General features: G+C 37.1%; 1 protein-coding gene across 1 annotated transcript in view; it reads right to left on the reverse strand.

Annotated features, from left to right (window-relative positions):
* The window catches only part of LOC311306318 (testican-2), a 49595-nt gene extending 32964 nt beyond the window's left edge, over window positions 1-16631 (reverse strand). Inside the window, exon 1 of the mRNA XM_084434644.1 lies at window positions 16415-16631. Within this exon, the coding sequence (XP_084290770.1) occupies window positions 16415-16615 (201 nt within the window). The 5' untranslated portion in view covers window positions 16616-16631. The remainder of the gene's footprint in view (window positions 1-16414) is intronic.
* Window positions 16632-17521: the final 890 nt, after the last annotated feature.

Below are 17521 nucleotides of genomic sequence, written 5' to 3' on the forward strand. Positions count from 1 at the left end.
GGTTTGAGTCGAGCTACGGCAAGCAGAGAGAGTTGAACACTGGCTGGTGATGCACTTGCTCAATTTATTTTGGATAATTTTTAACCCAAAATAAGTTACGGACTGCAGCTTTAAACAGGCGGCTCACTAGGCTTTAGAAGCGAGTAATAGTGTGCATCGCTCCCCTGTCTGAGACACAACACTGAGCTCTGTCAGAATTAAATTTTTTCCTTCACTATTTTGGTTCTCGCTCTTGCAGTGCTGCCATTTACTGACAAACACCCGAGAAATAAAAGACCCGCCGCTGCCTCCTGTCAGAGATGCATTAAGGCTCTTCACGAAACGCAGTCTCATATCAGCCTGGCCACATGAGCACCATGACACTGGACGTTTGCTTCAGTCGAGCGCGTGTCGCTCTCCTCAGGGCAGAACACACACAACCTCCGGCTCTTATCGCGTGGCCAGGATAAACGGAGAGACCGAAAGCTTCCAGGTGGGACTCGCTTCCAGCGCCACGGGAACTAAACACAGTCCTGTCCAGAACATCATCATAACCATCCGGACTCAATCTGAGAGAGGAATCAAGAATAATCAACTTTGACGGAAGAAAACGGACATATTTTACCCTGAATCGCATTTATAATGTTAGTCAGGGTTTCAACCGCCCCCAAAAAAAGCCCTTAAAAACAATACGGTTCATTAGTTAACATGAACTATAATGAACAATACATTTATTAATCTTAGTTAATATTAATTTCAACATTTACTAATACGTTATTAAAATCAAAGGTTGTATTTGTTAACATTAGTTAATGCACTGTGAACTAACATGAACAGCTGGATTTCTATTAACTAACATTAATAAAGTAACAAATGTATTGTTCATTGTTAGTTCATGTTAGTTCATACATTAACTAATGTTAACTTTGTTGTAAAGTTTGTATTGGACCTTACACAAAACTGAATTAAAATGCAAAATAACTCTTTATTTCCAAGATCAAAACTGAACGGCAATGACAGAATTCATTATAATCGAATTCATTTTAACGTTTTGTGACTCGCATAACAGGGTTATTATCGTTAACCAAAACTAATACTATTAAAAATATTTCTGTTATTTGAAATAAAGCTGAATAAATATAAATATTAGTTGAAAAACTTAAACTAAATTAAAATTTGAAATCTGAAACTGAAATAAGTTTTAAGTTATGAAAAAAATGAAAAAAATAAAGTTAAGCTAAAGTTTTATTTATATTAATAATAAAATGAGAAAAAAAAAATTCAAAAAAATGTAACTAAAATTAACAAACACTAAAAATAAAAGCTAATTTAAAATATTAATAAAACTACAATAACATTTTTTTTTTTTTTTTTTTTAATAACACTGCATGCATACAAGACACAAATCTAACATGTCCGGATACATTTTCAAGATAAAAAAAAAAAAAAAAAAGGGGGGAAATTTATTTTGCATTAAGGAAAATAAACTCTATATTCGTACAGTTAAACATTATTAGAGTTTACATGATCCGCAACATTTAAGCCCTTAAATAACATTAACATCTTTATGCAAAATATACTTTATTGTTGTTACTTTGGGGTGAAATATGATCTTTCTCAACATGTTTCATGAGATCTGTTGTAAATGTTCATTGTTAATGTTTATCGCACGACACTGCCTAGCATTACATTTTTATTTCTATGGAATTCTGCAGGAAACTTGAAAATGAGAACAAAGACTTCCTCTAAAACATTATAATCTCAAAGGCACTGCATCGGCTTCATCCGCAGGGAAAACGAGTCTTTACACATGAAACAGAGAGACTTCAGCGGCCACTGTGGCGGACGAGACGAGAATACTGAAGACTTTCAGGAGAAAGAAGGACGTGCCGTTGTGGGATTGATATTCTGAGAGACGCACGCTCACGTCACACATGATTTACGATTCTCCAGAAGATGCAATACCTGGAAATCCGTCCGTGTCTCACGAGATCATATCTCCACCTTAAATTATTCCCTGCTTTCTCAAACCCGATCTGACGCCCGAAAGGCTTTCAGATGAAGACTTCAGGAGGATCCGATCCCAACACTGTTCACACACACACTCAAGAAACAGGCAACAAAAGAGGCTTTCACTGTTAAAACAGCAAGAAGACTCTGAAGTAATCCAGCGCATGTTGACACGACATCAGAAGTGACTGGCTTTCAATCAACCGAGAAACTGCATGAATTTTCATTGCATGTGCAAAAACCACTGGAAACTATGGAAGCTTGTTTCCGCCACAGAATAAAACCTTTTAAAAGATAATTGCGACTTTTTATCTCACAATTACGAGTTTACATCTCGCAATTCTGACTTTATTTCTCAGAATTGCGACTTTATTTCACGCAATTCTGACATCTTTTCTCAGAATTGCATGTTTATATCTCACAATTCTGACTTTATAATACGCAATTGGGGGATATAAAGTTAGAATTGCATGATATAAAGTCGCAATTGCGAGTTATAAAGTCAGAATTGTGATATAAAGTCAGAATTGTGTGTTATAAATAGGGTTGAAAATTTCCGGTAAATTTCCATGGGAAGTTAAGCTGGGGAATTTTGGAAATATTCAAAAAATATTCAAAAATATATTCAAAAATACGCGCGCTGCATATTTAGTGATTTTGGCTCAGATACAGGATAATACATTCGCTTTAACAAGCAGGCTGTTCATTACCACGGCAACCGCTTGCACGTCCGTGTACACTCTGAAAGTAACTGTACACATAAGAGACGGATAGATACATTATTTAAGGTTATATCTATTCGTTAGAATATTGATATATGAACTTGTTGTCAAGTAAGCCCCGTTGCGAGCATGTGCGTCTCTCTAAACGTTCAGTGTGCTGCACTGCTCTAGTTGACTTCTGCTAATTCCTGTTAATTCCCTTAAATTCCCATTAATTCCCATGGAAAGTTTCCATCTTAGTTATAAAGTTGCAACCCTAGTTATAAAGTCACAATTGTGTGTCATAAAGTCAGAATTGTGAGATATAAAGTCCAATTCTAAGGAAAAAAGAGACTTTTTTTTTTTTTTTTACCTCAGAATAGTTTATATCTCACAATTCTGACTTTATAACACACAATTGCGTATTATAAAGTCAGAATTGCGAGATATAAACATGCAATTCTGAGAAAAAAGTCAGAATTTCAAGTATATTTCTCGCAATTGCGAGTTTATATCTCATAATTCTGACTTTATAACACAGTTCTGACTTAATAACACACAATTGCGACTTTATATCACGTAATTCTGAGATAAAGTCAGAATTGTGAGATTTATACTCCTTTACCTCCTTTTGATTTTTCACTCTGTGGCGGAAACAAGCTTCCACTGGAAACTGCATCTGAACATAAAGCTGGATAACTGAAAAATAGCTGATTTTGGAAACAAAACAACATGAATTAGGTTGTTAAAGTCAGCATGAAATTAAAATTCACCCTATTTATTTTCTAAACTCATGTGTTCCTGGACTTATTGTGAATAATTAATCAGTGCATGTTACATAACTTTATAATCTTTTATCAAAAATGTACCATCCTTTTCTGTTGACTACACAAATCCATCTTACTTTCCAACCAATTGTCATATAGAAACACTTTCCATCATCCAACCAACTTTTGATGGATAAAATCAGGTCATGTCTTGCATTATTTAACTAGCCAAATACTGGTTCAACTCAAAATACATATAAGCGGATGTAAAATGGTCACAAAAACTTGCTTTAAAGTGCCTCTATTATGCTTTTGGGGATATTCTCTTTCATGCAGTGTGTAATGAAGCTGTTTGTGGATGTAAAAGCTCTGCAAAGTTTCAAAGATCAAAGATAAAAGTTTCTCTCCTAAAAAAAAAAGAATTGATTTCAGTCTCACTTCCTGCTCAATCTGCGTAGGTTTGTAACTAATTTGCATAATGTGGTCTTGATTGGCTGAGCAGCGTCTCTTAGCCCCGCCCTCAAACACTGTAGTGTATCTGAGACTGGGAGAGTTTGGTTCGTGTTGTTCATGTGGAGAAGACGCTGTTTTCTGAGATTGATACGGTGAAACCCACGCCATCGTTACTGTTCGTATCACTGTGATCAAGAGCTGAGATTCAGATATGATAATGAGCGTTTGCTTTCTGACCAATCAGAGCAGAGCAGCTCTCAGAGAGGCGGAGCTTAGAGAGACTGAATCTTTTGAGCGTTTTCATAAAAGGACTGATGTATATTATGAGGAAATTAAAGTGTTTTTGACCTTGAATGTAAAACTATTGTAGGAGACTCTAAAACAACATTAGAAACCTTTAAAATAGCATAATAGGGGCACTATAATGCATCATCTAAACTCTCTTGAAATGATCCTCTAACCTGCGCCAGTTCAGCAGAACCAGTGAGGACAGATGCACTGGTCACATCGCCCTGGGCAAGAGCAATTACCCACAATCCCCTGCTGTCTGACTGCGAGCATATGCAGGAGGACAAACACGGCTTCCAGCTCAGCTTCAGTCCGTGTGCTGGTTTTATACAGCGCTCCAGTGAGACGGGGAGAAAGGTTTCTGACGATGAAAATTTTAAAGGCCGGGTGCATCATTAAGAATTAAGCACCATCATGGCGACCGTAAGGCAAGACTTTATGAATTCACATCCACACATAAGATGATTCACATCCACATAACTGACTGAACATGCCAGCTGTAGATATGAGTCTGGCTCTAAATAAATACAATGCATTGAGTTTGACAGCAAAATATGAATTAAAAGAGCATAGAGAATGATGCCACTATGATAAATCACAATTACTTCAATATCTGCACCAAATTGCATATTTTTGCTCAGTTTGGGCCCCCTTTTTTTTTTGGACTATTATTTCATATGTCTGGACTTCAAGGGTTAATGCATTATTAAAACCAAAATGTGTATCTTCTGTTAATATTACTTAAAAAGCTAACATTTATTTTTATTAGCTAACATTAACAAATATTAATAAAATACTGTAACAATATTGCTCATTAATGCATGCATTGGGTCCCTATGTAAAGTGTTACCATTAAACACTCCTGCAACATTCCTATGGTTGCTATAACAACTAAAATAAAAAATAAGACGAGACCATCCACCGTCTCTGACAGCTACAAGATTTCTGTTCTTTTATGAATAACGTGTCCTGAATGTAAAATAAGCCCCCAGATACCAGTAAAGCTGACAATTACACATAAGCAGTTTATGCAACTCATTTGCATAATCATTCGCTCATGCCACACCCACTTCCTGGACCGTTTACCATATATGGTAATAAAGTGTTTCCGAGTAAACAGATTAAACACGACATATGCTGCTTTTCCGTTTATAACAGATGCCACATCAGAACATATTCATAAACATGATTAGGACACGCAAACGCCGCCAAGACGGATTATGAGCCGAGGCACACAGAGGAAAGTGACCGTACAGTACATCCACAAACTCCCAGAATGATCTTTAATTAGTTTCTCATTAACACACGTGAAAACCAAAAGCACTGACTTCAACACATACAGTTGAAAACCAAGACGTGTCTCTGTGTATTCCAGACCTTCTCTGCTTATCTGCCCAAAACAATGAAAACAGCGACAATAAAAACGTCTGGCTCCTTCTGGATGCATAAAATGGAATTGGAATTGATTTGGCAACAAGAAACGGATGGCATTTCAGAAATATAAAGCTTCAAGGCTTTTAAAACTTTAGTTTTTTAACTTTCAGACAAGCCTTTGTCGACCAATTCAACATTCAAAAGATTATGTTGACAAAAATGTTACATTGCAATTTTGCGTTCCTGTTCGTCACCTCTGGAAATTAATAAGCATTCTTCTTTCATACTCATTTAGCAGACACTTTTATCCAATGCTACTTGCTACTAATTAGGAAAACAACCAAGTGGTTGATCTTAATTAAAGGGATAGTTCGGCCAAAAATGATATTTAACCCATGATTTACTCACCCTTAAGCCGTTCGAGATGCATGTGTCAACGCCGGCATCCATCTCCGTCAACGCGCGTCAACCGTTGCCGGAAGCCAGTTATTTTCATTTATAAAGTTTTAAACATGTATATTTTTACGACAAAACCGCACGGATTACCCTCAGAAGGCCTTTGTTTATCCCCCTGGAGCCGGATGGATTACTTTTGTGAAGGATGCATGCACATTTTTGGGACTTGAAGGAGGTGGACCCCATAGCTTCACACTATAACCACTGAAAGATCTAAGACATTTTCTAAAATAACTGAAAATGTGTTCGTCTGAAAAATGATTGACATATGCATCTCGAAGGCTTGAGGGTGAGTAAATCATGGGTTTAATATCATTTTTGGCCGAACTATCCCTTTAAATTCTGAATGATGCACAACCCCTAGTTTATCTTCATCCAATCAAGTTCCCTTAAACAAAACATCACTAGCCACGTTTCCATTACCCTTCAAATTGCGCAAATTGAAATTGCGAATTGAAAATACGCCCAATGGAAACACGTCAATTGCGCAAAAACTCCCATTTATCGCAACAAAGTTTTTCCGCTCGCATGAGGAGGTTTTTCAGGCAGTTCGAAAAAGTAATATTTCGCAAAACTGCAATGGAAACGCATTTCCAGGTCAGCTGACGTAGACGACGCGGTGTGTTTGGACAGAATACGAGACAGAGCTCTTTATTAAATTCATAAAAGACAAAAGAATGACAGAAATACTGCATTCTAGACCTCAAATAAATGCCACAATCAAGACCTCGAAGCAGATCTGAGGGAGAAACACCCAGAAACTCCTCATATGTGCCACTCACAAGTATAATTAGGGTCTTTCCTTACCATTAATGCGTGGAAAACACACATACGTCTCCTTCCATTAATAATAATAATAATAATGTCTAGTGCGGTACGTGGCTGTGATATATGTAAGGGTTAATGCCCGACGAGGTGTCCATTGTCAGGTATTAATGGACGACGTCGGACGGTTGCCTCTGCATTAATGGTTGCCTCCGCCGAAGTCCATTAATACCTGACAGTGGACACCTCGAAGGGCATTAACCCGCTTATACCATGGTCACTTGCCAAATAACACATTTTTAAAACATTATTCATATTTTAGTTAGTTTTACAATCGAAATCTAAAGTTTTTACAATCAATAACTTGGTTTCCCTGGTTACGCCTGACGGTTTATTTAGCAACCGAAGATATTTATAGTCCGCTCAGCCAAAGAGTATAGAAGCCCAAGAGGCGAAACTCTGTTGTGTTATGGGTAACAGTCTGTAGATGGCGCTGCGGAGGCGAATCCGCCATTATGGACTAAAAGCTGCTGGAATCGTTAGCGCCAGTCAATGGCAAAATCCATTTTAGTATGTGTTAATAGTTCATGTGTGCACTGCTAGATTGCACATCTTTTTTGTACCTTTCCGCCTGTAATAGGACATTCATAGTTTTTTTTTTTTCTTGCCATTGAAACGTTCACTGTGTAAAATATTAACTGTCTTTAGAAATGTTCATTTATAAAAAAAAAATTCAAAATCATATATATGGTGATGTTTACTAATTTCAAAATCAACATTTGAATAAATATCTTATTACTTATATCTAATTACTGTGTATCTGCCTATAGACAAGCGAACATATATTATTTCATGAATTTCTGTTAGTCATATAACAAGGAAAATGCATAATAGAACATAAATATTGATAGATTAAAGTTTTGCAGTAATTTTATAATTGTATCTTTGCAAACCGTAAGTGGTAGGCTAATGAAGCCGATTCGGTGGGGATACCCTTACTAAAAAGTACTAAGGAATCTTATAGTATTTTGGGACAAAATAAATGTTTTTTATTATTATTGTTTTCATATTTATAGTATTTTGGGACAAAATATTATAGTAATCTTATAGGAATACTGTTCAGATTCAAGATGAATGGCGTGCTCAATTCCTTTTAAGTTTGATTTGGGTGCTCTTCGGTCCAAGGTGGAACATCTTGAGAGGCAGTGTAGAGAAAAACTCTGGTAACCGAGGCACTCCTTAATTAAAATGTCTTTATTGTAAGAATGACATGTCCTAAATGGACAACTTTAAAATGCCGCTACGCGTGGGCATTTTAAAGTTGTCCATTTAGGACATGTCATTCTTACAATAAAGACATTTTAATTAAGGAGTGCCTCGGTTACCAGAGTTTTTCTCTACACTGCCTCTCAATCTTATAGGAATACTATAGTAATTTGGGACATACTACATAAGTACGATAAGACTACTATAGCAGCTTAAAAATATTATAGAGAGGCTATACAGAACATCACAGAAGTATGTTATGTTCTGTAATACCTCTATAATATCCTAGAGCCGCTATAGTATTTCTATAGTAGTCTTATAGTACTTCTATAGTAATATTTTGTCCCAAAATACTATTTTCCTAACCAACACATATACGTATATTTTCTGTCATTTAACGTCATTTAACGTCGGTCATCCTCATTAATGTATTTTAAATTGTTTTCATATTTAGATATGACGGCCAGAAAAAATTAAGCTATGTTAAGTTTTTGTTATTTTAAGTTTTTCAGTGCCATTGACTCCCTTTATTTTTCGGCGTTTTCCTTCAGTTTTCAGTCCATAATGGCGGCCGCGCCGTCAAGTCATGGGGGCAACTGTTGCTATGGGGCGTTCTATTGAGTTTCGCCTCAAGCTGTGTCTGAAACCGCTCACTCGTTCACTCATTCACTAATCCCTACATAGTGAATGGCAGTTGAGTGCACTACATCAGCAAAGAGTGAACGAAAATGAGTGAGCGAATTCGGACGCTGACATAATTGTCACGCGCCAGAGAGCTCGGACAATTTCGTCATAAACATTACCTACCCATCTTTAATATTTCCTTTTTTGGCTGTATGAATTGTATGTAACAATTGTATGTATGTATTTTTCACGTTTATTGCGTTATTTGATAAAAAAAAGATAATAAAAACACTTGCTTATCATATTTATTTACTTTTTACATTTATATGTGAAAATAAAAGAGAACAAAACACTACACAGCACATTTGTTTATTCAAATATAGATATAACGGTATATATATAAATAAATAACCAGGCGTCTGGTCTTATAAATGATTGTTTTCTATCTCGCGTGCGCCGTTGCCATGGTGACATTTTGGTTTATTTTTCATTCGCGCTCTATCGCCTTATCGTGTTGGATTGTGGGAAATAGTGTCTCAGCAAGTGTACATCGGATGTACACTCGAATTCAGAGAGGATTGTGGGTAAAAGTAGTGAACGAATGTAGGGAATGATGTCGTTCACTCAGAATTCGGACACCACTACAAAATGGCCGACACCCTAAATAGTACACTATATAGTGGATAGGGAGCGATTTCAGACACAGCTTTGGGCTTCTATACTCTTTGGCTCAGCTCGTAGAACCCTTCAGTTTACTGCCTGTTGCTATGGTTACTCACAGCTGATGTAGCCAGCGCATTTATTTATTCATTTCGAACGGTAAACAGTCAGTTTCACCAGAACTCCTTTACTAGGTGTCCTCTATCACTTTTTATACCATGGTCTGGGTGAATACTCGATTCTGATTGGCTGCAGGGTGTCCATTAAAAAGTGATAGAGGACACCTAGTAAAGGAGTAAAGGAGTAAAGGACACCTCCGCTGCGCGGCGGACGGTTCACGCCTCGAAAAAAAAAAAGAGGTTTTAGTCGCATAACATCGCTTAATGGAAACGCTGTCATTTCGCAATAGTTTTTTGTCGATATAAAAAAAAAAAAAAAACGCAAAAGTTTGCCGCAAATCTTTAATGGAAACACACTTACTCAGACACTTGCTCTATTTCACTCAGAAATACACCACATTATAGAAGTAAAATGGGTTGCAAACATCAGGTTGACTCACTATTTTGCCAGAATATGCGTGTACAAATTGTTCAAAACAAAGTTTATTTATTGGCATCGATGGTTTCATGAAGAACTTTTAACATCCATGGAATCTTTCCATTCCATTAAAGGTTCTTTAGATTATTAAAGGAGTCATAACCTAGTATTACATTGGATACCTACTGCTGTATTATAGTCTTTCAGGCCCTTCTAAAAAAGAAAAGTGGAAAAAAAATAAACACAGACCTACTTTTACCCTTATTTCTGAAGGCATTATTGTCTCGCGAGATCAATGCGATGTTTTGGCTGTCGTGGACGCTCTATGGCTCTGCACGCCAGTTGAAAGGGTTGTTGGGACAGCGTCATTAAAAATGAATTTCATCCACTGGTCCCTGATAGTTTCGTCCGATTTTGGGAGATAAAACACATTTACATGTTTTTTATGGCAATCAACCACAGAGCAAGTCCGGTGTGCACTCGGTTTCTCCATCTTTCTCGACTGAACTGAATATGAGGGGGAGAGGGGAAGGGGGGGCTTCCTGCTGCGGTGTCCATATATGGTATATCCTACTACCTCATGACGTCAAGAGGGAGCTGAAATCAAAATCTCGTATTTGAGTTGGTTTATTTACCCTGAGGTAAACAAACGCTTCACTTTTAAATATCGGCTTCCCGGCCAGTGTATAAACGTTAGTCGATCATAACATACATTGATTCTCGTGGAAAAGTGAAAATTGCAGGTTATGACTCCTTTAAATGTTCTTCACACCAAGTGAAGTAAGTAAAACGGCTCTTTTAAAGTCCCCCTGTGGTGAAAATCCAGCTTTGTTTATGTGTCTATGTGGTGTTTTTAATACGCTTTAAGACATAGCATGTGTAAGTTCATAAGTCGACACCATTGCTGAGTATTTCCTCCTTAAAACTGCAGTGAACCAAAGACAGTCTCAAAAACACACTTTGAAATCGCTGGTGTTTCTGACGTCACAAACTACCTTGTAACCAATCAGATCAACGTGTGATCGTCAACCAGTGGATCTCTGAGCTGAGTGAGTGAGTGGAGGCGGGGCTCATTTGCATATTCATAGAACCGCGCATACTAAATGAGGCGAGGGTGTCGAGTTACATTCAAGATATTTTAAGGCATTAAGAGGAAAATTAGATGAGTTTTAAGGGATAAAATGACTGACTTTAAGAACTGATCACTGAAAGGTTCTTATAGTAACCAAAAATGGTTCATCACATCATCGCTGCGAGAAAAAACAACAACCTCACAGGCAACAAACTACCGTTAATCTGATTTATTCACAGCAGGTGCAACAAATCATTCTCAGCGCATATTTTCCTGTGAAACACCATCTGTGTAAAACACTGCATTATCAGAGTCAAGACATCTGTCTGAAGCATGACTGCAAGAGAACGCAGATTCTTCTTGGCATAAATGATGGTGATTGTCTCGGGAATACTGCGGTTATTAATAATAATAATGACGCCGTGCTGCAGAGCTATTAATCAATCACTGCTTCGGCACACAGATATCACAGATATAACATTTGAGTGACGCTTCCCATCAACAGATTCTGCTAATTGTGCTCGAATCTGGTCTGAAGTTTGAGGTTTGCATCTCATTATGCAAAGACAGGTGTTATCGTGACAGGAGCATCAGTCGACTTTCCCTCAGCGAATCTCCTCCAGCTTCAAAACACTCCTGCATTTCTGTCAGAGTGCAGTTTAGTATTCAGAATCCATATTTAAAGGGGTGGTTGATTATGATTAGACTTTTCTAGCTTTAGTTAGTGTGTAATGTTGCTGTTTGAGCATAAACAACATCTGCAAAGTTACAACGCTCAAAGTTCAAAGCAAAGGGAGATATTTGCTTTTAAAGAAATCGCTTTTTAAGGACTACAACAAACGGCTGGTAGAGACTACACGACACTCCTCCCGGGTTAGTGACATCACTAACCCTAAAATTTACATAAACCCCGCCCCCTGAACACGATTTATAGATTATCAAGACAGAATATGCTAATCAATGACTAGAAGATAACTACACATCAGCTTCATAAATTCATCAACTAACCATTCAGAAATGTCCTGTTGCTTCTACATGTTGTCACTTCTTCTTGAGTCTCTCCATCTTTGTCTGACTCCGGTTTGAACATAAAAGGCTAAACGTTTTTGAAATTTTCAGTGCGTGTTTGTGTGAGGTAATCGGAACTGCTAAAACACACACACACACACACACACACACACACACACACACACACTGTTGTAGCTCCGGCCACTGTGCCGGGAGCAGCAGCTCATTTGCATTTAAAGGGACAGACACAAAATGGACACCCTCAAAAAGTGACAATATTATCATGTTATATAAAAATATCTGTGGGGTATTTTGAGCTGAAACTTCACACACACACTCTGGGGACATCACAGATTTATTTTACATCTTGTGAAAAGGGCATTATACCCCCGCTTTAATATGCAGCAAGCACAAATTACTCACTAGCTGACTGGTAAACTGGTTTATATCAAATAGTAAGAATAACTATCTGACCATAAGAGACATGAGTTGTTCAAATCATGCCATCTACTAACATTTATTATCAGAAGATTATCTGCCAAGTTTTTATTCTTCAAACCTCCATGTGGTGACAAATATTTGAGGAATATTCCTCATATACCTACAAAATAAAGATAATTTAATAGCATAATGTAACATAATATAACATAACATGAAAAAATAAGCTGACGCAACATAAAACAAAACAAAATGTAATAAAACATAACAACATGAAACAAAATGTAAAAAATTAAACAAAATTATGTAAAAAAAAAATGTTTTAAGTTAGCCTATGTTGTTCATGGAATAACCAAAAAACAACAAAACATAACATCATGAAACAACATAAAATAAAACATAACATAAAACAATGTAACACAACATACCATGAAAGAACAAAACATAAAAACAGCATAAAACATAAAAAAAACAAAGGAAAATATTTAACAAATGTAACATAACACCATGAAACAACATAAAATGAAAAATACACAACGTAACATAAATGAATAAACACACAAAATATGTAACAACATAAAACGTAAAAACAGCATAAAACATTAAATAAAACAACATAACAGCATAAAGCGTAACATGTTTTTGTGACAGTGCTTTTCCGAGTTGCTAGGAAAGCAAACAGCTCAATAAATGAATTGCATGGTAAATGCACAAATAAAAAAATCAAGCAAAATACCATTTCATGGCTGATAAGAAATAATTATGGCTGGTAAACTTTCAGAATTAAAAAGCAACGTGTGCATGTGCTCAACACTCGTCCTCAGCTGTAACGAGTCTTTTGGAAATGTATTTTTTCAGGCAGCCTGTAACAAACACAAGCAGACGAGAAGCTGTGGAGTGAAACACAAGACTGTACTGTACAGACGTGTAGCATGAGGCTCATCGACTGTGTTTACAGTGTCACAAGTGTGAATAAACATGAGCATTAATCACACACACACACACACATCATTAGTGTGAGGAAACATCTCTATACTGGCATATGGCTCAATGCATCAGCGCATAATTTACATTATAACACTCCAGATTTCACCTCTGACCAGCGTGAACTTTCTAAAGTTTTAAAAGATTCATTTATTCACACATTATTCATCGTGCATCGCAATATCCATGTGCATTCAGCTCTCTGGCGTAATGCAAGCATGCACTGCAATATTACACGGTTTAAATCAATCTGACCGTAGCACTGATCAAATGTCTTCAGATAACTAGACCTCGATAAAAAAATACCTGAATGCATCAGAAGGTCATCTAGGATGCCTGAAGTTTATTCCTCAGACCTCCAACATCTCGTGTTTCTGTGATTATGCACTTTCAGAGTTTGAGTTTGTCACAAACATGCATGGAAAAAAAGCTCAATTAAATTGAAAGATAAATGCATGAATAAATGCAAAATACAGTTTCAAGGGCGCGTACAGATCTCTAGAGTGACGTATGGGATTTAAATTAGGAAGCAAAATAAATTAGTCATCTCGACTATATTCCACTTTAGCTTTAGTCTCCAGTACTCGTGCACGAGTGAGTCCAAAGGTAAATCTGCTCAGTGAGATAATCAACATGCATTCAGAAAGAAAACAGATGCGTTTCATGCAGTCTTTAGGCTGTACGGGTTCAAGTGAAGTTCATCCCAATGGGGTTTATGCACGATATATCGGCCACCATATCGGTATCGGCCGATAATATATGTTCGTTTTTAATGTTATCGGCCTGATAAGAAGATTTGGCCGATATATCAAAGCTGATTAATAATGTATTATTTCCTATGACGGATTTGAATTGCTTGAAATATGATTGAAATCACTTTTTAGTGCAACAAAGTGCAACACGTGAAGCGCAAATCTGTCATATCGGCTACATAAACTTATAATAAGAACATTATAATTGTGTTTGGGATATTCTTTTTTTTTTTAAATCAGGCTCTCAAAAATATATAAAACTTTGGATTTAGATTTATCGGCCAATATATCGGTTATCGGCTTTCAAATATAAAGAATTATCGGTATCGGCCAACATGTTTATATCGGTGCATCCCTATAGGTTTACACATCTTTATTGTTTTAAATCCCTGTTCCTGGTAATCTTGACTCAGAATAAGTTCCTCTTGCAGCATCTCTTCTCTGATGATGTGGGCGGAGCAACCTGTCACTCACATGAGATCAGCCAATAGCAAACCACAACCATCCAATCAACTCCCCACAGACACAATCAAGCCCCGCCCACATTTGCTCTTGTTCCAGAAGCGTTTCACTCAATAGGGTTTGTCAACGCCAGGATCATAATACTGCCCTCTGACTAGCCAATCACATCACTGCTAATCTGACGAGGTTCCCTAAAACCACCGGCCCAGCAACTGACCAGTCAAACCAGAACCCTTGATCTAACACACACACATGCACACACTCTCCGGCCCTCGCCTGTCACCCGAGTCAGTCCTGCACTGAATGACAGTTCCCAATGTGTCTCTCTCTCCAATAAACAAACACAAAACACACAATGTCTGTCTTTGTAGCACTAACTCATCCAGACAGGAGGACCTCGGGGAGCAGACGGGACTTCAGATGTCATTTCTCACACAACTTCCCCGTTTCCCACTCTCTCTTCCACACAGCGTGAAGGAGATGAGCTGAGATCATGTGTGGAAAAGAGCAGAGAAAGTTTCCTTGCTGAAAAAACTACAATATGAATATAAAACGTGTGTCTTATACACTAAAACATACAACCGAAACAATGTTTCCTCTCAGCGACGCCAAAGAACCTTTCAGTGATCAGTTCTGAAAAGAGCATTTGAATATTAATCTAAAGAACTGTTTATCACTATAAAGAAGCTTTTGTGTTAAAGGTTCTTCACTATGTTCAAGTCACCATGAAATCAAAATGTAAAAAAAAAAAAAGGAATATTGCAGTAATTATAATAAGTGATTTATCTGTGCACATCGTTTTAAATTCATTTTCCTGGTAATCTTCATCTTGCAGCATCTCTTCTCTGATGATGTGGGCGGGGCAACCTGTCACTCACATGAGATCAGCCAATAGCAAACCACAATCATCCAATCAATTCCCCCGGACAAAATCAAGCCCCGCCCACATTTGTTCTTGTTCCATATTAGGCACAATAGGGAAGAAAACACTAACACAACTTCTGTAAGCTACAGTAGATAAAGCAAAAGTAATCTAAATAAATTTTTTTTTTAAAAAGTCCAAAACTAAATAAATATATTCAGTATTAATCACATTCACAATAAGTATACATTATCGACAGATATCAATAAGCTAAAATGAATCAAAATTAAATTAATTAAAAGAATGTTGGTTGATAACAAATTTGGTTTCCAATCTATATATTGTGCATACCAAATTGAGGACCTCATAAAATAAAACATGCAACATTAAGACATTATTAAAAAAAATAATAATACTTTAAACAATAATAATATTCACTTTCATAGTTTGCATTGCAACAGCAGATACTGGGGCTATTGTTACTAAGTCTATATCTCATTAAGTCTTGCACATCAGATTTACTCTAGCGCTGTATGTTGGCGTCAAACATTTATTTCAACATAGATAAATGTAAAATTAATTTTGTTTTATTTTTACAATTGTTTTAATTCGTTTAAGATTTTGCTGGCAGCCTATAATACATAGATAATATATATATATAAAAAGAAAATGTATTCTCAAATCAGAGCCAATCAGGTTCCCGATGTGACAACATGCCCCACCATAGAGTTATTAATGTTTAAAATGAACAAAATCGCTATTCATGGCAGTAACGGTGAAAAAAGGTCAATGGCATTTTTGCAGTCAAGACTTAAAGGTGATACTTTCAAAATATAGGCTACTACCCTTGCAATGTTGTAGTTCAGTCAGATTGTGTGTTCGGTTGAATTGTAGATAAATATAAAATAAAAAACAGATTTTAAACTGACGCGGACAGTAAACGGCGGGAAACTCACGTCTCTGAAGCGGTTCCAGTGTTTGACGGTTCGGCTGTACTGGTGGACGGTTGAGAGCCACTGCTGCTCGTCCTCAAGGAAATTCCCGCCACCGATCTCCCGCGCTTCACTCGCGCTCATCATCAGTGTCACGAGCAGCAGCTGAACAACAGATAAACCGCTCATCATGATCCGCTTCTCACGAAGAAACACGAGAGACATCCGAGCGAGGCGATGGTCTGATCACCGCTCAGGTGACGAACTGATGATGAGGGCGAGAGAGGGAGAGAGAGGGGGCGAGAGAGAGAGGGAGAGAGAGGGGGCGAAAGAGGGGGCGAGAGAGAGAGAGAGAGAGAGAGAGAGAGAGAGAGAGAGAGAGAGAGAGAGAGAGAGATTCAGCATCTGTGCAAGTGCCATTGAACTGAGGCAATTAAATTAATCAAATGATGTTGGCATTTACAAAATAAGTACCAAAATAGCATTATATTTTACACATTTAGCATGATAATCTCATGGTATTCTTTGAATACGGTGGCATAATATATACAGTCGCCTATAATCTAGTTTACTGTCAGTATTATGTTGTGTCTTGTGTTCATTTCATTCGTGTTGGCTTCAGTTCAGTCTTGATCACCTGCTAGTTAGTCTCCTTGGTTATTGATTATGTTCAGCTGTCTGTCATTAATTTCCCTGTGTATTTATTCCCCCTGTTTCTTTCAGCTCATTGTCGCTTCTCTTCTATATGTGAGAAGTTTGTGTGATCGTTCTCGCTGCCTTCCTCTATGTATTATCTTTGTGTTTATTAAAGAAAGTTAGCATTTAATCTTCCTCGTCTTCATTCTGAGAACTACCACATCAGTTGTGACGATACGCTACAGTGTATATAGGCTATATATATTTCATACATTTTATTTTTACACACATTATATGTTTAGTATGACCCTCATGTCCCACCACAGTACATTTTGTATGGATATTTTCTCTTTAAAATCCATTAGAAATATCCCACCACCATGATACAGGTGAAAAATCTTTTTCAAACCGTAACTAAACGCAATTAATCCCTTAAAGGGATACTCCACTTTTTTTGGAAATAGGCTCATTTTACAACTCCCCCAGAGTTAAACA

This window comes from Rutilus rutilus (assembly GCF_951802725.1).
Source record: "Rutilus rutilus genome assembly, chromosome: 16".
NCBI classification, from domain to species: Eukaryota; Metazoa; Chordata; class Actinopteri; order Cypriniformes; family Leuciscidae; genus Rutilus; species Rutilus rutilus.